At 53.8% G+C, this 19201-nt stretch overlaps 1 protein-coding gene, 1 non-coding gene and 1 pseudogene across 6 annotated transcripts; 2 read left to right on the top strand and 1 right to left on the bottom strand.

The window, feature by feature from the left end:
- On the top strand, positions 1 to 137 carry LOC118711950. The gene has a single exon (XR_004985899.1). It is a non-coding gene; the product is annotated as a small nucleolar RNA SNORA8 (small nucleolar RNA).
- A 3038-nt stretch (positions 138 to 3175) lies between these two features.
- On the top strand, positions 3176 to 15058 carry MBD3 (methyl-CpG binding domain protein 3). 5 transcript variants are annotated; one of them, XM_036425144.2, is made up of 6 exons: positions 3176 to 3350; positions 7767 to 7926; positions 8480 to 8617; positions 11519 to 11609; positions 11990 to 12167; positions 14219 to 15058. In XM_036425144.2, the coding sequence occupies exons 1-6, from the start codon at positions 3337 to 3339 to the stop codon at positions 14412 to 14414; spliced, it is 777 nt and encodes a 258-aa protein (XP_036281037.1). In that variant the 5' UTR covers positions 3176 to 3336; the 3' UTR covers positions 14415 to 15058. The 5 variants fall into 5 exon arrangements, with proteins under 5 accessions (XP_036281037.1, XP_036281031.1, XP_036281035.1 ...); XM_036425138.2 differs by having other exon boundaries at positions 3176 to 3446; positions 14201 to 15058; XM_036425142.2 differs by having other exon boundaries at positions 3193 to 3350; positions 14201 to 15058.
- Positions 9364 to 10442, bottom strand: LOC118711776 (annotated as a pseudogene).
- Positions 15059 to 19201: the final 4143 nt, after the last annotated feature.

Here is a 19201-nt window from a genome sequence, read left to right as displayed (position 1 = left end):
TACCCTGCATGGGACATGCATTCAGCAGTTCATTCCTGCTGGGTGTTCAAAGGAAAGTGCGATATAAATTCAGAATTGGCATCATTGGTTTTCTCGGCTTTGAGAATGTTAAACCTGGTAATTTCATTGATATAGTATTAATAATGGTTTGCATTTTATTCACAATAAATTGTTTGCATTCATTTTGAATTGTTAAAGTATTGTTTAAATACCTTTCGTTTTGATGAGCAAGGTACTTGGCACCCTCCCCCCCTAAATTTGGGCCCCAGGAGAGCTGCCTCCCTAGCCTCATTAGCTTGCAGGGACTCTGGCAGTGTCTGGGGCCATCTCTGCTGACCATATCTCAGGGTTCTCCTGGCATCAGTAGGTGGAGGGCAGGGACACTACTCAACATCTCACAATGCCCAGGAAGTCCCCTTGTCCCCCTATACACAGAGAATAACTGGGCTCCTGATGTTGAGGGGGGGACCCTGCCATAGAAAGTCTTAAAGGTTCTTCATACGGCACCTTCTGGTTTAATTTCTGGTGTTTTTTTTTCCCATATGGAGATGGGCAGGAGTGGGTGTCTGCTTGGGGACTGAGCCAGCCTGCCTGGGAAGGGGGGTTTACTTCAAAGGAGCAAAGTGCAGGGAAGGCCCAGCTGAAGGAGAGAAGCATGGGCAGCCGTGGCCCTCCCTCTTGGGGTCATGCCACTCTCCTAGTCAGTACACAGCCTCTGGACCAGCTGCTTGGGTATGATTCCAGCGGCCAAGCTTGAGCCAGATTCCCTGGGAAGCATGTGAGGAGAAAGTGGGGGGCACATAGGCTGTATATTGGTTCCTGATATCAAAATTATGATCCAACACCACACATCCATCAGAATGATTACTATAAAAAACAAAACAGCCGAAACCAGTTTGGCTCAGTGGATAGAGCGTTGGCCTGCAGACTGAAAGGTCCCAGGTTCGATTCCGGTCAAGGGCATGTACCTTGGTTGTGGGCACTTCCCCAGTAGGGGGTGTGGAAGAGGCAGCTGATCAATGATTCTCTCTCATCGATGTTTCTAACTCTCTATCCCTCTGTCTTCCTCTCTGTTAAAAAACCAATAAAATATATATATTTTTTTTAATTCCAGAAAATAAGTGCTGGCAAGGATCTGGAGAAACTGGAACCCGTGTGCACGGTTCATGGGAATATGAAATGGAGCAGCTGCTGTGGAAAGTAGGATGGCAGTTCCTCAAACAACTAAATGTAGAATTACCATCTGACTCAGCAATTTCACTTCTGGATTCCATTTCTGTATATACCCCCAAAACTGAAAGCAGGACAGGGATAATCCTGGGGACCTGTGACACAGGGGGTGGGGGTGTTGTTAATATTTTTTCCTTTATACGTGTTCAAATGGCTTCACTGATTACAATTAATGTGTTGTCTCTATAATTTTATTTTTTAATATATATATTTTTTTATTTTAGAGAGGAAGAAAGGAGAAACATCAATGATGAGAGAGAATCATTGATCTGCTGCCACCTGCATGCCCCCCACTGGGGACCAAGTTTGAAAAACCTGGGCATATGCCCAGACTTCTTGGTAAATGGATTGATGCTCAACCACTGAGCCACGCCATCTGGGTTTAATTATATTTCTCATATTAAGCCATGTGGCTCAGTTGATTGGATCCTCAACCCATACACCAAAAAGGTTGCAGGTTCAATTCCCAGTCCTGGCACACAGCTAGATTTCGGTTCCATCCCCAGATGCAATCAATTGATATTTCTCCCTCTCTCTCTTTCTCTCTCTCTAAAAAATCAATAAAAACATATCCTCTGGTGAGGATTAAAAAATTAATTTAAAAAATAAAGCCACAGCCACTGGAAAACACGTCTAGCAGCTTAGGACTAGTTAAGGCCGGGGTCCTGGAGCCCTGGGTTTGGGTCTGAACCCTGCAGACAGAAACCTGAGGCTTCAAACCAGCTTTGGAATCTCAACACCTCCCATTCCATTCAGGGTGCCCACCTGCTCACCTGTCTATGCAGCTACACCATGGAGAACCCAGGAGGGAAAGGGATATAAGAAACCTTCACAAGTTGCACTCACCTGCAGACTTTAAACAAATGACACCTGCCAGCTGTGGGCTTGGGTTGCCCCGCCCAGGAATTGCCTCCAACCTGAGCATGAATCGCGTGGCCCAGAGTTGGGAAGATACCTGTTGAGGAGAACCAGATATGCGGATTATCCGTTTTTTACTCCTTGGGTGGGTCTGGGGCCTTCTCACGCACATCCTCCCCACTCACCCAGAGCAGTGGTCGGCAAACTCATTAGTCAACAGAGCCAAATATCAACAGTATGATTGAAATTTCTTTTGAGAGCCAAATTTTTTAAACTTAAACTTCTTCTAACGCCACTTCTTCAAAATAGACTCGCCCAGGCCATGGTATTTTGTGGAAGAGCCACACACAAAGAGCCAAAGAGCTGCTTGTGGCTCGCGAGCTGTGGTTTGCCGACCACTGACCCAGAGGGCTCTAGGACAGCAGTCAGATCCAGCGGGCTCCGGCCACAGCTGTCCTCATGCCGTGGACCGGCCAGGCTCTGCTCCGGGGGGGACAATGAGGCCGGGAGAGGTACTGGTGGGGCAGCGCCACCTGGACTCTCTGGCTGGGGATGGGAAGAGGTTATGGGGAGGGGGACAAAAGGAGGGCAAAACCCCCAACCCACAGATAGTGGCGGACCAAGGTGCAGGCGGGGGGAAGGAGGCGCATTGCCAGATTCTGAGACGTCAGAAAAGCGTTGGGTGGGACCCGGAGTATGCAGCGGGGTGGCCAACGGCACTGGCCGGGGATGTGGACACGGGTGAAGAGGCTGGACGCTGGGAGCCCGGGAGACAGCGGCATAGAGGCCCGCCACCGGACCGGCATCCTGGAGCCCATGCGGGGTCGTGGTGACAGGTGCAGGAGGGAGATCCCTTGGGGACGGAGCAACAAGCACACAGGACGCGGGGGCGGAGCGCGCGAGCCTCGTGCAGCCCCGGGCCCCAGCCCCGCCGCCCCGGTGTGGAGTGGCGCGGTCGCTGCGGGGCGGGGCCTGCGCAGCGCTTGCGCACCACGCGGCCCCGCGCGCGCGGGCGGGTGGGCGGAGCGGGCCCCCCGAGCGGGGGCTGGCGAGCGCGGGGAGGGGGCTGAGAGGGCGGCAAAGCCGGCGCGCGCCCGGCTGGGGGTGGAGGGTGGGGGCCTGCGGGCCGGAACAGCCACGGTAAGTGGCGACGGCGGCGGCGGCGGCAGCGGAGGCGGCGGAGACCGGGGGTCCGGGCGGCGGCGGCGGCGGCGGCGGCGGCGGCGGCGGGCCGAGGAGTCGGGCGCGATGGAGCGGAAGAGGTGGGAGTGCCCGGCGCTCCCGCAGGGCTGGGAAAGGGAAGAAGTGCCCAGAAGGTCGGGGCTGTCGGCCGGCCACAGGGATGTCTTTTACTATAGGTGAATGAACGTGCTAGCAGGGCAGGGCCCCAACGAGCGCCTCCCAGCGGCCTCTGCGGCGGCCTGGGCACCTTGACCGGGGCCGCGGCCTGGGCCCCCGCGCGTGCGTCGTGCGTGCGTTTCGGCGCGCGACGGGCGCCCAGCCCAGTGCGCGTGCGCGACCGCGCACGCGGCGGCCCCCCAACCCCCAATCTGCCGAGTGCGCGTGCGCCCCCAACGTGGCCGCATGGCACTTGCAACGGACGGTCGAGCGCCGGCCTCTCTCCGGCAGCCATGGGAAACCTGCCAGAGGGCCGAAGGGCGCCGGCCGGTGCAGGCCAGAAGTCGCTGGGAGGCAGGGGTGGGGGCTGGGCTAAGTTTTCTCCGATGGGCCCGGGAGGGCATACCTAGGAAAGCGGGCTCCTGGGTTCCCTGGACAGCCGGGCCTCAGGGGATGCGTGTCTTGAAGGGTCACCCTTTCCGATCTTTGGGCTTGTTCGGAGAGCGGCAACCCCGCTGGTCGTGTATCCTCCAGTCCCAGAGACTTGAGACTTTATGAACCCGCCCAAACAGAGCCCAGCCTGTTGGTGGTGGTGCGAGGTTTTCAGAGTTCACCTCCCCAAAATTGGAAGCAGGGGCTGCCCTTAGCCTGGGAGAAGTGGCCAAATTGCCTGAATCTCCTCCGTGGAACAAAGGATTCGTGGGAGGCTTGAAGCCCATTCCCAGACAGCAGGCCACCTGCTGTTTGCCTTCTCCCTCTTTTTCCCCCTGACTGCTAGAAGGAGCTTTTGTTTCTGAGCCAGCTTTGACGGTTCCCTCCCCTTTGCTTCAGGTCCCTGATGAAAGAGCCGGCAGGACACCTGCCTCCTGTTGAATGCCAGCTGGTGCTGGGGGGTATGCAGCCTGGTGTGGGCCCAGAAACTGGCTGGGTGAGGCCAAGGAAAAGCAGAACCAATGCTCCATCCTCCAGCACTGGGCGGGAGGGGAAGAGCTAGGCTTTTGCTAGCCCCTTTGTGGAAGAAGGAGGGAAGTGAGCTGGGAAAGGATAGTGACTGGCCCGGGACAAGCTCAGACTCTAGTTTCCGGTTTCCAAGAAGTGCAGGGCAGCGATGGGAGCTAAACTGGGCTTCCGAACGTATACAGAATTGGCTGGAACCTTTAACTTTCTCATTGACATAGTGGCACTGCAAAAGTGTCTCTTAGGGACACATGTGCATTCCTCTTTGCTATCATTTACTGTAAGGTCACTGCCTCACAGGCTCTGGAAAACCTAAATCCTGGGTCAGTGGGGAGGCTTCAGAGTAGGACCATGTGCGAGGCAGGTCTCTCTGTTTCTAGTCCTTTGATAATTTAACATCTCTGCAGCATCTGCTGGGTGTCTGGCACTGCTGGGTCCTGGCCATTCAGCTGGGAGTGAGACCCGGGCCCTCCCCTTCTAGGTGACAGCTGAGGCACCAGCCCTCACCCTGTTACTCCCGGGTGAGGTGGTGACATGCTGAGAAGTGCAGGATCTGTGAGTAGGTGCCTGGCAGAGGCTGGGGCAGGTCAGGGAGGGCCTATCTGAGGGGGTGACATCTAGCTGAGCCCTAACAGTGAAGAGGGAGGAGGAGCAGTCCAGGCGTGGGGACACCAGAAGCCTGTGCAGAGGCCAGTGGCAGAGAGCAGTCTGCAGCTCTGGAGCTGAACCAAGGCCAGCATGGTCAGAGCACCCTCTCCCCCCTCCTGCCTGGGAGTGGTCAGAGCTTCAGCCGAGTGAGGCCCCAACCCAGAACGTAGGGTCTGGAGGTGGGGGCAAGCTCCAAAACGGGCTGGACAGATGCAATTTCAGGTTTTCCATGGCTGCACTGAAGAGGTGAGGCCTGGGATGGGAGAGGAGGGGGGTGCGGTGTCCGGCTTCATTGCCAGGCCTCTGGCCTGAGTGTCCCACCAGTTGTCCTTTCTCCCAGTGGTGGAAATGCTAGGGGTGTGTGATGTGGAACTATGGTGTTTTCCTGGAATGTGAGTTTCGGTTTCCTCACCACTCTGGCGACCCTTCTGAACCAAGCAACTGGGCTAGAGCATAGGTAGATTTTCCTGATTGTCTTAATGCATTGGAGGCTGAGGAGTCAGATTAGACTGGCCCTGAGTTCTAGCCCTGCCCCTAGGGACATGCAGGCCTTGAATTCTTATCTTTCTCCTCCAAAAAGTGATAGGTAGTAAGTATCTCCTTTGAAGAATTGCATTGCAAGAGAGGGAGTGACCCTATGGACCATCCCCTGGGGGCGCATCCACCCAACCCTCCCTCCGGATGATTTGTCCGAGAGTCTGCTGAGTCGGGGTTACGGAGTGCCCCGTGTTTTCTTTGTGGAAACAGTCCCTGCTTGACATTTTCTATCCAGGCAGGAAACTGAGGACTTGAGGGAAGTTATTTTCCTGACCTAATGAATAATTTTTTGAGAGGATTTTTCCAAAAGATCTCATTTAAAAGTAGAAGTAGACTTAGGAAAACCAAAGCAGCAGACTCATCTACTGATGAGAAGCAAAGGTATAAGGAAAGGCCAGGTCTGAGGCAAGTGTCTTTGCATCTCTTCAGACCCCTAGGCTCCACGCTGGGCAGATTCCCCTCCCCACAACCAGCTGGGCTCCCAGGTAAGCCTGCCTCCTGAGAAGGGCTATGGTGCTCATTTGTTTTCTCACTAAGTATCAGGGATGTCTCAATCTGTCAGTACAGATCTGCAAAACCTGTTTGGAAAATTGAGATAGAATTTCACATTCCAAACTTCCAAAAGCTTATAGTTTGGCAATTTTTAGTACAATTCAAAACATTTTGCAACCATCACCATTCTAGTTCCAGAACTTTCTCATTATCCCAAATCAAAGCCCTCTACCCATTAGCACCGCTCCCTATTCCCTCTCTGAGCTCCTGGCACTTGTTTTAAACATCTTTATTGAGATAGGGTATACATAACACACAAGTCACCCATTTAAAGTGTACAGTTTTGGTATATTCAAAGATACAGCCATTACCACTGTCAGTTTTAGGACATTTTCATCACCCCCAAAAAGACCTTAATGCCCTATTCCCCTATCCCCAGCCTTGAGCAACTGCTAACCTGTGCATTGTGTTTTGTTTTAAAAATATTTTTTTCTTGATTTCAGAGAGGAAGGGAGATAGAAAGAAACATCAGTGATGAGAGAGAATCATCGATTGGCTGCCTCTTGCACGCCCCCACACTGGGGAGCGAGTCTGCAACCTGGGCGTGTGCCCTGACTGGGAATCAAACCATGACCTGGTTCATAGGCTGCCTGAGCTGAGTGCCATGGGTTTCCTCCTGGCTGTCACTGTCCTGGTTTGCTCTGTGCCTGGACACGTGGGACAGGTCTGGAGGAGGCAGGTATGCGCTTGCTCAAATTAGGGGCTTATCTCAGAGGTTTCTCTGTGCCTATCAGCAGTTACCCCTCCTTCCTGCTCTTCAACCCCTGGCACCTACAAATCTATTTATACTTGTGCATTTGCTTGTTCTGGGCATCAATGAAATCACAAACTGTGGCGTTTTGTGTCTGGCTTCTCACTGAGCATCATGTCTTCGAAGGTTCATCCACATGGTAGAGTGTCAGTGCTCCCCTGCATTTCGTGGCTGAGTTTGAGGGTGGGGTCCTGTTGTGTTTATTGATTAGCTGGTGGCCATCTATCGATAGGTTGTTTCCGCTTATGCCTATTGTGATTCCTGCTGCTGTGAATATTTGGGTTAAATTTTTTTGTGGATGTATGTTTTCACTTCTCAGGGAGATACCTAGGGGTGGGATGGCTGTTTGGTCCTTTGAAGAACTGCCAGGCCATTTCCAAAGTGGCTGCACAAGTCTTCCTGGCAGCACTGTTACTGCATGCTGGGTCCTGTGCTGGTCCCGTCCAGCGGAGTTGTGTTGACTTTGCTGCACAGTGGCCCTGTGGGTAGGTGTTGTGTCCTCAGAGCTGAGCAGGAGGCAGATCTTCACAGCCAGGTCATCACAGCTCCTGCTTTCCAGCTTTCCCAACAGGTCATGCCTGAGCAGTTGTTTGGGGTCCTGGTCCCAAATCTTAACATGAGATTTTACTGGTCCCCAGGAGCCCCTAGTCCTCAATGCCATAACCACTAGACGGAGATTGCTATTAGGGCATGTTCCTCAAATATCTGCTATCATTGGGTCTGTTCTCAAGAACGTGGCCTATTTCTGTTTCTGGAATGTTCTGAAAATGGCAGTCAGGCTCTCAAGGCCCCATCACTCTGTAGATCCAGGTGTTCATCTCTGCTCTGGGCCTGGAGTTGGGGGTGTGGGGTGGCCCAGCACATCCTGCAGCCACTGACTCCTCTCTGTCCGCAGCCCGAGTGGGAAGAAGTTCCGCAGCAAACCACAGCTGGCCCGGTACCTGGGCGGCTCCATGGACCTGGGGGCCTTCGACTTCCGGACGGGCAAGATGCTGATGAGCAAGATGAACAAGAGCCGGCAACGGGTGCGCTATGACTCCTCCAACCAGGTCAAGGTGAGCCCCCTGCCCTGCTCCACACAATCACAATGGAGTGGCGGGAGGGTGGGGGGTGGGTCCACCATTTCACACCCATTGTGGTGGTGGAAAGAGAGCTGGTACTGTGATGGAGTTTACTTCTGGTGTTGAAGTAACTATTTACTGAGGGAACTTTGGAGGCCACAGAAAAGGAGAAAAAAGGAATCGTGATTCTGTCCCTTGAGAAGTCTCTGGCTGCTTCTAGTGCTTGTTGCACTTTCCTTCCTTGAACAGTGTCTTCAATAGCTGACAGTCCATGGTACCCAGTGACACTGTGTGTCCCCAGTCTCTGATGGACATGTGCAGTGGGACTTTGAACCTGTCCCAGGCTAGTCCTTCACAGAGAATGAGGCACAGGAGGCAAGGACAGGGCCAGTGTGTGTCCTGAGCCCCACCAAGGGCAGCAAATAGGCAGGGACTGGACTTGGCATCTCTTCCAGGTCTCTGGGTGCCACTGGGAGTGCTAGTGACTGGGAGAACACAAGAGTCAGGCTTCTTTAGAGTCTGAGTAGCAGAGCTCCTGTCTCCACAGGGCAAACCTGATCTGAACACGGCCCTCCCTGTCAGGCAGACAGCATCCATCTTCAAGCAGCCAGTGACCAAGATCACCAACCATCCCAGCAACAAGGTGAAGAGTGACCCCCAGAAGGCTGTGGAGCAGCCCCGGCAGGTGAGCACATACCTACACACCCTGGCCAGGTCAGGCCCAGCCCTGAACCTTCTGTTCCCTCCAAGCTGGGTCCTCTCTTTTTAAAAAAAATAACAGGCTTAATTCAGTTTCTTTTTTTTTTCTTTTTTATTGATTGATTTCTAGAAAAACATGGATTTGTGGTTTCACTTACTCTATGCATTCATCGGTTGGTTCTTTTGTGAGCCCTGACCAGGATTCTAACGCACACCCTTGCCTCATCAGGACAGTGCTCTAACCAGCTGAGCTGCTCAGCCAGGGCATCAGTTTATTTCCTTACTTTTCTTTCTGTAATATGATTTATTTGATTTTAATTTTAATTTTTAAAAATATTTTTATTGATCTCAGGGAGGGAGAGGGAGAGAGATAGAAACATCAACGATAAGAGAGAATCACCTATCGGCTACCTCCTACACACCCCCTACTAGGGATTGAGCCCACAACCCAGGCATGTGCCTTTGACCAAAATTGAATCCAGTACCCTTCAGTCTGTAGGCTGACGCTCTATTCACTGACCTGAACCGGCTAGGGCTGGTTTAATTAATTTTAGAGAGAGAGAAAGGAAGAGGGATATATAGAGAGAAACATTGATCAGTGCTTCCTGCATGCCCCCTACTGAGGATTGAGCCTGCAAACAGCATGTGCTCTGACCTGAAATTGAACCAGTGATCTCTTGGTCAACGCTCAGATGTGAAGCCACACCAGCTGGGCTCAATTTATTTTCTTGCATAAAATTATGTGGTGGCCACAGTTGGAGCTTGGGTCCTCTGCTCAGAAACTCTGGTGTGGGTCTTTACAAGATGGTCAGTGATAGGGAGACTTGGTGAACACAGTCTCTTTCCAGGGGCCAGGGGTGAGATAACTGTAGGTCTTAGAGATAGTGTCACAGGTGGCTTTGGTGAAGTTGCCCAGAGTGACATGGCAGTCCCTGGCCAAGGTGTAGCAGTCATGGATCCTGGCCATCAGAGCAGCTTCTTGGGAATAGGGGCTGAGACATGCCAGTGCCCCTGGGGAAAGGAATGAGGCACACCAGCACGGAACTACAGTAGCTAGTCATCTTGCAAGGGACAGTGTGGGGCTTGCTGATCTTGTTCCCCTAGTAGTTTCACCACAGAGATAATAGAGAGCTTGGCCAGAGAGATAGCCCAAGGATGGCAGTGGCTACTTCCTTTGAACACTAACACCCAGACCAACAGGTCCATTGTAGTCCCCAATGGTGACAAAAGGCTTGAACTGGGTCTTCTGGCCAGTCGGTGTCTGCTTTTACACGGGCATAATCTTCAAAGCCTTGTCCTTGAAGGGTACCCCCAGGAAAAATTCAGTGATCACAGATTCCTTGATGAACGGGAGAAGAAACAGATCTCAGACAGGGACTTGATCTTCGTGTACTTGACCAGGTGGCCCAGCTTGGTGACTGGGTCCACTCCTTGGCCTTGCTTCTGCGAGCTCTGCAGCCTTGACCCTGACCCCACCCCAGCCTCGACCATAGCCCCAGATGCCACTGCCAGTTCCTCCGTGAAACCCACCTCAGCCTCCCATTCTAGGGCCCCCAAGACCTCCAGACCCTCCCGCAGCACCGGCATCATCCACCATTTGGTGTCTTCCTCAGAGAAGACACGCAGCCCACACTTCAGAGCTGGCATTTGCTGGGTCCCTTAGCCCAAGTACAGTCAGGAACAGTCAACCCAGAACCTAGTTCTTAGGGAGCAAAGCCCCACCCTGACCCCACCCACATGCAGAGGGCTGCTGGGACACTTGGGGCTTTTTCTGGCCAATGCTGCTGCTGCTGTTTTTATATATTTTTTATTTATTTTTTACAGAGAGGAAGGGAGAAGGAAAGAGAGTTAGAAACATCAGTGAGAGAGAAACACTGATCAGCTGCCTCCTGCACACCTCCTACTGGGAATGTGCCCGCAACAAAGGTACATGCCCTTGACCAGAATTGAACCTGGGACCCCTAAGTCCGCAGGCCAACGCTCTGTCCACTGAGCCAAACCAGAAAGGGCCAATGTTTTATATATATTTTTATTGATTTCGGAGAGGGCGAGATAGAAACTCGATGATGAGGACGCCTCACATTGGGGATCAAGTCCACAACCCAGGCATATGTCCTGATTGGGAACTGAATCATGACCTCCTGGTTCATAGGTTGATCCTCAACCATTGATCTATGCCTGTTGGACTGGTCAGTGTTGTTTTTTTTGTTTTGTTTTGTTTTTAATAAATATATTTTTATTGATTTCGGAGAGAAGGAGAGACAGAAACATCAATGTTGAGAGAGAAATATTGATTGGCTGCCTCCTGCACACCCCACACTGGGGATTGAGCCCGCAACCCAGGCATGTGCCCTGACTGGAATTGAACCTGGGACTCTTCAGTCCACAGGCCGACGCTCCATCCACCGAGCCAAACGAGCCAGGGCAAGCCAGTGTTTTCTTGAATAAATGGTTAAGTTTTGTGGGGGGAGGGGTTTTAAATAAGATCATACGTAATGGATGTATAACCTGCTTTTCAAAAACTGAGAATTGCCAGTGTTTTCATACATATTTACAAACATCCACACACTGTATAGTGGGGGTGTGGGACAATCTTTTGGTAACATCACTGCACATCTAACATTCTGGGTCTTTGTCCTGCCAAAAACTGGAGTTGGTGTTTCTCTGTTCTGGGAAGATGAGTGTGAATCCCATTGGATGTGGCACCTTCATATCTCAAGCTGGGATCTCAGCAGCCCAGCCAGGGTAGGGGTGGGAGGTCATGCTGAGACCAACCGTTGCACTACCTGTGGATGGACTTTAGCCGTCATCCGGACTGCTACGGTTCACCTGTGCATGGGGGTGCCTTGCTGTGTTATTGGCCTCACATCTGTCTGTCCGGCGGTAGCTCTTCTGGGAGAAGAAGCTGAGTGGCCTGAATGCCTTTGATATTGCTGAAGAGCTTGTGAAGACCATGGACCTCCCTAAAGGTCTGCAAGGTAAACCCAGACCCCAGGACGGTAAGGGGAAGTTAAGAAGGGGGCCAGGCCTGCAGGAGAAAGGAAGGGACCCTCCAACCTCCAGCTTTGGGGCAGACGCCTGGTATCTGGTCCTGGAGACAGTTACCCAGAGCAGCACATCTGTGGGAGGAGGGAGGCCGCGAGGTTGGGGGGAGGCATAGGACCAGCAAGATGCATCTTCCTGGAGGGTCCTGGAAAAACTTGGGGTGTGATTTTGCTCCATCATAGACAGAGCATGTAGAGTTCCTTTCGTGATGTGAGAGCACCTGCCTGCTCATAAGGGGGGTTTGGGAACACATCCGAGGTGGAGGGACAAAGGCCAGTGCCTGATGGTGACTGTACCTCCTGCGCCCCCGCAGGAGTGGGACCCGGCTGCACAGATGAGACCCTGCTCTCTGCCATAGCCAGCGCCTTGCACACCAGCACCATGCCCATCACTGGCCAGCTCTCAGCTGCTGTGGAGAAGAACCCTGGAGTATGGCTCAACACAGCCCAGCCCCTCTGCAAGGCTTTCATGGTGACTGATGAGGACATCAGGTAGCTGCTCTCCCGCCTCACCCTCTGTGGCTCCTGGCCTGTGTGTCTTCGAGCCTTAGGGATATGAGGCCTTCGAGGGTCCTGATGAGGGTGGGATACTACCTGTGGCACAGAGGAGAGGAGGCTAGAGAGTGGCAGGAAGTGGGCACATGGCAGGAGCAGGAAGTACTGAGAGGTGGAGGTAAACACATCCTAGGGCTTTAGTACTGGGCCCGAGTCGGTAGTGCCCAGGTGCAGGTGAACTTGGAGTGAGAGGCATCCATTTCCTGGAATCTTTTGGGAAGACCTGGTAGGAAGTGGTTTGAACTGGCACTGGGCAGGAAACATGTAAAAGTGCTGAAAGGATAAATACGCATCCTTTAAAACCTAAAATTTCAGCGCACAGTTTAAATGTCAGTGCAAAACTTTCAATGTTTTGTGAGGTCTGCCCTAGCCTTTTTGGCTCAGTGGATAGAGTGTTGGCCTGTGGACCAAAGGTCCTGGGTTTGATTCCAGTCAAAGGCACATACCTTGGTTCTGGCTTCTCCCCATCCTGAGCCCTGGTGGGGTGTGTGTAGGAGTAACCAACCAGTCCATGTGTTCTGTCACACCAATATTTTTGTCTTTCCCTCTCTCTTCCACTCTTCCTAAAAATCAATGGAAAACTATCCCCATGTGAGGATTTACAACAACAAAAAGTTTCGTGAGGTCAAGAGAAGTTAAGAAATTTAGGGACCCCTCTACCCCCAAACAAAGAAGGGACTGGAAACCAGAGCAGGCCTGATTGGCGTATGTGCTGGGTTGTGGTTTATGGGCTTCCTGTCTCAGGAATTGGGGGCTCAAAGCTTCGTGGGTGTGAGAGAAGCCCCCGTGCTCCATGTCAGGTGAGGACATGGAACTAAGATACCACCCCCCCCCCCCAAATCCCCCATGCCAGAGAGTCTGCCCAAGAGAAAGGGCAAGAGAGGGAACTAAAAGTATAAAAAAAGAACATGACTCCAAAAAGACTGGAAGGATTTTTAAAGCTAAGCAGAACTACAATTAGAAGTCACTAAAATGAAAAATTTAAGTCATGGGTTAGGCAGTGGATTTGGTCCTGTCTGGAGAGGTGAGTAGCCAGCTGTGCAGAGAAGACAATGGTAAGGAGAGAGAGGACGCTTTCCACACTGGACAGGGCCAGTGCCAACCTGGCAACAGACACAGACACTTCATGTTATAGTGAAGATGTAGAACTTGAGAGGGGATGGATCTTAAAAGCCACAGGGAGGGGAGGCAGATGGGTAAGCAGATGAGGCTACAGCCGCTTTCTTTGCCAAGAGACAGAAAGCCAGCCGTAGCCTATTTGGCTCAGTGTATAGAACATAAACCTGCGGACTCAAGGGTCCAGGGTTAGATTCCAGTCAGGGGCACATGCCCGTGTTGTGAGCTGGGTGTCCAATAGGGGGCGTGCAGGAGGCAGCCAGTCAATGATTCCCCTTCATCATTGGTGTTTCTATCTCTTCCTCTGAAATCAATAAAAATATATTGGGGGGGGGGGGGAGACGGAAAGCCATTCCCTACCTAGAATTCTCTACCTGCAAATTCATCCATAAGACGGGTGACACTGGCTAGGCAATGGACTGGACACTCAGTGGTCTTCTTCCCCCCTTTGCAAACCCCATTCAAGTGATAGCGAAAGAGCTTACACATGTGCAGTAGACCAAAAGAGCCAAGCAGACAGGTGACCACCCATTTTGGGAGGAGGAGAGCTATCAGGCAGACCAGAATCACCAGAACTGATGGGGGTAGAACCTGCTAGGAAGTGGGGAGACAGGGTGATGGCAAGAGGGAGTGAGGAGGCCAGTGAATAGGAACAGAGTGAGCCCTCAGAGCCCCTGGGGTCTACCATCTGGAAGGCTGAGTCAGAGCTACTTGCTCAGGAAGCGAGTGTGAGCCACAGGCCAGGGCTGGAGGGCCCTCGGGCCCAAAACAGCCAGTAGCCCATGTATATCTATGCATCCCATCCTCCTGGCCTCGCACCCTGGCTTCCCAGAGATAGGGACATTCCCTGTCAGCACTCCATGTGTCTCCAGGAAGCAGGAGGAACTGGTACAGCAGGTTCGCAAACGGCTGGAAGAGGCGCTGATGGCTGACATGCTGGCCCATGTGGAGGAGCTGGCCCGGGATGGTGAGGCGCCGCTGGACAAGCCAGGTGCGGAAGAGGAGGTGGAAGATGAAGAGGAGGAGGAGGAGGAGCCTGATCAAGACCAGGAAATGGAGCACATGTAGAGCAGTTGTAGGTGGACCCCAAAATACAGCATGTGCTTGGGTAGTGACCATGGGGGAGACAGTCCAGGAGTTCTTGGGGCCTGTTCCATGCTGGGTCTCGGCTGTGCTGGAACAGCACCTGTCTCCCTGGAGGAGCAGGGGGCCAGGCCCTCCCTGTCCTTCCAGAGGCCATGCCCTGGGGCACCTACAGACAGCCCTTGCCCTAATGGGACCAGGCTTGGTAGGAAGGCGGCCCTCCCTTCCCAGACATGCCCACTCCCCTGGCCACTAGGACACCTGGGGTCATGGCTGGAGGATGGTCCCCTGCCCTGCAAATCCTGTTTGCTCTTCTTTGAAGGGCCAGACTTCTGAAAGTGCTGGTCATGCCTGGGCCCTGCCTTCAGGGTTATGGCTCCTGGATGCAACTGGGCCTTTGGACTCATTGTCGCCATCCTGAGCTCAGAAAAGGATTCTTGAAACAGGCTTACCTCCCGATCTTGAGTGTGAGGGACAATCCTCTGGGCCAGATTCAGCCCTCCCAGAAAGGGTTGCAGGGTGGTTCCCCGAGTGCCCATGCAGCTGAGCAAAGCCGTGACGCTCAAGAGTCTGAGAGAAAGCGGCACAGCCCAGACGTTTTCCTTCAATAAATCGGTGATACAAACGAGGCTGAACGTCCTCTAACTTCTTTACCTTTTGTGTTTGCTGGACTTCATCTGGGTGTGAAAACCTTGTTGTCTGGCCTGGCGGGCCCTGCCTAAGGGTCAGCCACCAGCATCTGAGGAGGACTGCTCACAGCCAGGGGCACAGTAGGGCTGACCTCCGTGCCCGTCTTTCCTTATATGACAGGTACAATTAATAGCCAACACTCTAGGCTGTGGGCGGCCTGGCCTGGCTGGAGCTGCCACTGGGGCCCTGGCTCCTGTGTGTTCCTATCTAGAAATGTGTTTCATGGCCAAGCATTTCTAAGTGCTACGCCCAGAACGGTGGTCTCTGAGAAGCACTGGGGGCGAAGATCATCAGAATCTTGTTCCTTCACTCATCCCCTACATCCCCAGTGCCTTGTACCCACTCTGCCCTAACCAGCAGCTTGTGACTGGGCAAGGATCCTGGTTGCTGAGTCACTTGGCCAGACACCTGGGGCAGTCTAAGTATGGGCATGTGGGTCAGGGGTGAGGGGTGGCATGGGAGCTCCTCAGAGCTGTGAGTGGTTGCTACCATCTTGATCTTCCAAGGATGCTGGTGCTGTCAAACTGACCACATCCTTCCAAGTCAAGTTGAAACACAAATCCTGAGAACCAAGAAGGCCGCCCTGTGCAGGTCCCAGTGCCTGTTGGGCCTGAGGGCCCTGGGCCATGAGTCCGGCTCTGTCCCTCAGGTCTGAGTAGAGGGGCTGCAGGGAGGTTATTGTGGGTGATACAACTGAATAAAGCCATCTAGGGCAAGCATGTTTGGAGTCTGGATTCAATCTGAAGAGCGGTGTTTGTTTCTGAGCAATACGGGCCTCATCTGGGCCTGCCAGGCCTGCATCCTGTGGGTCAATTCTGGGCTGGGCGATAATGGAATCAGGAGGGGCTGGCCTGTCCCAGGGGATGGCAGATTTCCCATAGACTCCAAGGTGCAGGCCTTCTGACAGTCCCAGCACTGTTAGCATAACGTCATAAAACGTGAAGGCTCCTGCACCTACTGGTTGAAGTCCCCAAGACTCCCTTGGAGCACCTGGAGCTCCCAGTGGGTTTGTGTTGGGATAGAAGAGGGTTCTTCAGGGCGGGGCACACAGAGACATGGCTGAGTTTGGCCTTGGGGTCCTGAATTGGACCTTCTGACCCTGTCAGGCTCACAGCTGGTGCAAGAGCTGGGAGAACCCTGATGCACCTGTGGCCCTTCCCTCCCCCAAGACCTCTGTTCCCCATCCCACAGCTGGTCAGTCTTAATGGCCTGGACCCCCTCCTCACCCTCACATGGAGTCTCCGTTTATCTTTCTGTATCTCCTCCCCCCTCTGAGTGTCCCCCCACATGCATTCTCTTTACTCTGCAGACAGCCCTGCCCACCCATCGGAACTGGTTCCAGCTTCCAGAAAGAAAACTTGAAGCTCAAGTTAGCAACTTGCCTAGGGGCACTGTTTGGAAAGGAGTTGGGCCCACCTGAGAACTTGGGTCTTCATGACTCCAACACCCATGCAGCTTGATAGTGCCAGCCTCTGCCACTGAGGCCTGGAGCAGCCACTGACCTCAAAAAGGACAAGAGCCTGGGTGGTTCTGCGAGAACGGAATGCCCAGTCACATCATAGACCCCTCCTGGCACTTTCCAATCTTGAGCGTCTCACCTGAACTCTGTCCTCTCAAGCGAGACTCCCAGAGACAAAAGTGCCAGGGTTTCTGAGCCAACGGTTTAGGGCAGTGGTCAGCAAATTCATTAATCAACAGAGCCAAATATCAACAGTAGGATTGACATTTGAGAGCCTAAAACCGACTTCTGCGCATGGGCCACGAAAATTTCAAAAGCACTGGATGTGCGCACCCGTACGTGATATGAGGCTCATGAGCCGCAGTTTGCCGACCACTGGTTTAGGGCATCTGCATCGTGGACCTGAGCCACCCCTATGTCTCTACCATAATATGCCTGACTTCTTCCAGCCCAAAGCAGGCAGAGGAGCTTTCTGAGCCACCTTACACCCACACTCAGCTCAGCCTGCCTGGGATGCCTCCTCACATTGAGACTCCTGTGGTTGCTGGGACAAATCACCATAAACTGTGGCTAAATTCACACATAGTCATTCTGGGGTCAGGAGTCTGACATGGGCTTCATGGAGCTAACCCCAAGTGTGCAGGGTAGATCCTTCCAAAGGCACTGATGGAGGATTGTTTCCTGTCTTTTCGGCTTCCAGAGGTGTTACTTCTCTGGCCTGTAGCCCCTTCATTTTAACAGCCAGTAATTCGGCATCTTCCAGGTTTGACTCTGACCCTCCTGTATCCCTCTTCTGAGGGTGTGATGACATTGGGTCCCCCGGGGAAATCTAAGATCACCCCATCTCAGGGGCCTTGACTTAATCCCACCTGCAAAGAGGATGAATGTCTATTTGCTGACCACAGAAGACACATCCTCATTCAACCTCCCTCATCTCTACCCCACCTTGGAATCAAGACACCATTCATAGCCTCTGGGTCTGAGGGAACAATTTGAGCCTATCAGGCATCTTCAAACTACGGCCCTCGGGCCACATGCGGCCCGCCAGGTTTTTTGGGCTGTGAGCGCAGCCGAGGTGTTACAGTAGGAATTAGTACAATAGTTCATATAGTCCGGCCCTCCAGCTCTCTGAGGGACCGTGATCTGGCCCCCACTTTAAAAAGTTTGAGGACCCCTGGATTAGATCTTCAACTTCCTATCACTCATTCAGCATGCATTAATAGCAGGGCCAGCTCAGATCTGGTACCAGCCAGAGGAACTTGGGCTGGATGTGGCCTGGGGGTGAGGGTGGGGAAAGGTCTGGCACAGGGACCAAGGCAGGGGAGTAAAGGGGTTTTTTGTTGTTTTTTTAATCCTCACCCAAGGATATGTTTTGTATTGATTTGGGAGAGAGAAAACAATATTGCCTTCCTTCACACCCCAACCAAGGATCAAACTCAAAACCCTGGTATGTGCCCTGACCATCTGCAACCCTTTGGTGCACTGGATGATGCTCCAACTGAGCCACAATGGCCAGGGCGGAGTGAGGGATTTAATTGGGGGAGGGGTGCCTGCCAGGAAGGCAAGTGGAGAGAAGTGACTGGAGGTGGACGATTCAACAGTGGACAGCCTTGGCTGAGGAACTACATGGTGGAGGGTGGAGGGCAGACCTAAAATCGGTGAGGATGGCGGTGGACACTAGGGTAGGGGCCAGTGCATGGCAAAAAGGACCAGTTCACCCCCTCTCCCACCTGAAAAGCTCGTGTAATAGTCCTGAAGTTCCACAGCCAACCAGGGACTGAAGAGGGGTCCCCTTGAAGACGTGGGCGGGCAACTCCACGGAGTCCATTCTGCTCCCTGCCCATTTATCATGAGAAACCGCACGGGAAAACCGGAGGGCTCCTTAAACCCCAAAGGAAAAGGGCTAAGGAAGGGCCGCGGGGACAGGATAGCTTTGGAAATGGGCACGCTGGGCTATTCTGGAGCCCATAGGACAGGACAGGGCGTCAGGCACCCCAGAAGAGGGAAGATCACCTCCGAGGGCTCTGGCCAGTGGGAACCAGCCCAAACCGGGAAGCACCGCCCACGTGGCGCAACCTCGGGCTCCAGCACACTCCGTCTGGGGGGTGTGGGTGCCCTTGACCTCCCCGGGGGCCCACGGGAGCCGTGTACGTGCAGGAACTGGGGACCAGAGTCCGAAGGCAAGCCAGGTCTGGAGGAGAGACCCCAGCCCCGGGCGAGGACAGGGGCAAAGTGCCTTGGGGCACAGCGAGTCCTCCGGCTAAGGAAGGCGGGCGCTACGGGCCACAGGGCGCCGCGGGCACCTACCTTCGGCAGCGCCCGCACCTGCAAGCGCGCAGGACCCGCCCGAGCGCCCCAGGCGAGGGTGGCGGGCGCCCATGTGACCGCACCCCGCCCCGCCCCGCGCGTGCGCCCTGCCCGGAGCCCCATTGTTGGCCGCACGCGCGTCACGGGGGCGGGGCCGGGGCGGGGCGGGGCGGGCGGCCGGAGGGAGGGCGGCGGGAGGGCGGGAGGGAAGGAGCGTCCGCGCCGCCGCCGCCGCGATCCCCGCCGCCGCTGCCGCCGCCCAGAGCGAGCAGAGTCGCGCCGCCGCCGCGCCTCCCGCGGCCCCGAGCAGCCCCGC

This window comes from Pipistrellus kuhlii, unplaced genomic scaffold, assembly GCF_014108245.1.
Source record: "Pipistrellus kuhlii isolate mPipKuh1 unplaced genomic scaffold, mPipKuh1.p scaffold_m20_p_8, whole genome shotgun sequence".
Lineage (NCBI taxonomy): Eukaryota > Metazoa > Chordata > Mammalia > Chiroptera > Vespertilionidae > Pipistrellus > Pipistrellus kuhlii.
Note: the sequence above shows the minus strand (reverse complement) of the source record. Positions and strands in the feature narration are given on the sequence as shown.

Coding starts and splice junctions, on each gene's coding strand:
- MBD3 (XM_036425138.2), top strand. CDS start 3,337: ATGGAGCGGAAGAGGTGGGAGTGCCCGGCGCTCCCGCAGGGCTGGGAA. Junction 7,927..8,479: donor ACTCCTCCAACCAGGTCAAG/GTGAGCCCCCTG, acceptor CTGTCTCCACAG/GGCAAACCTGATCTGAACAC. Junction 11,610..11,989: donor CCTCCCTAAAGGTCTGCAAG/GTAAACCCAGAC, acceptor GCGCCCCCGCAG/GAGTGGGACCCGGCTGCACA.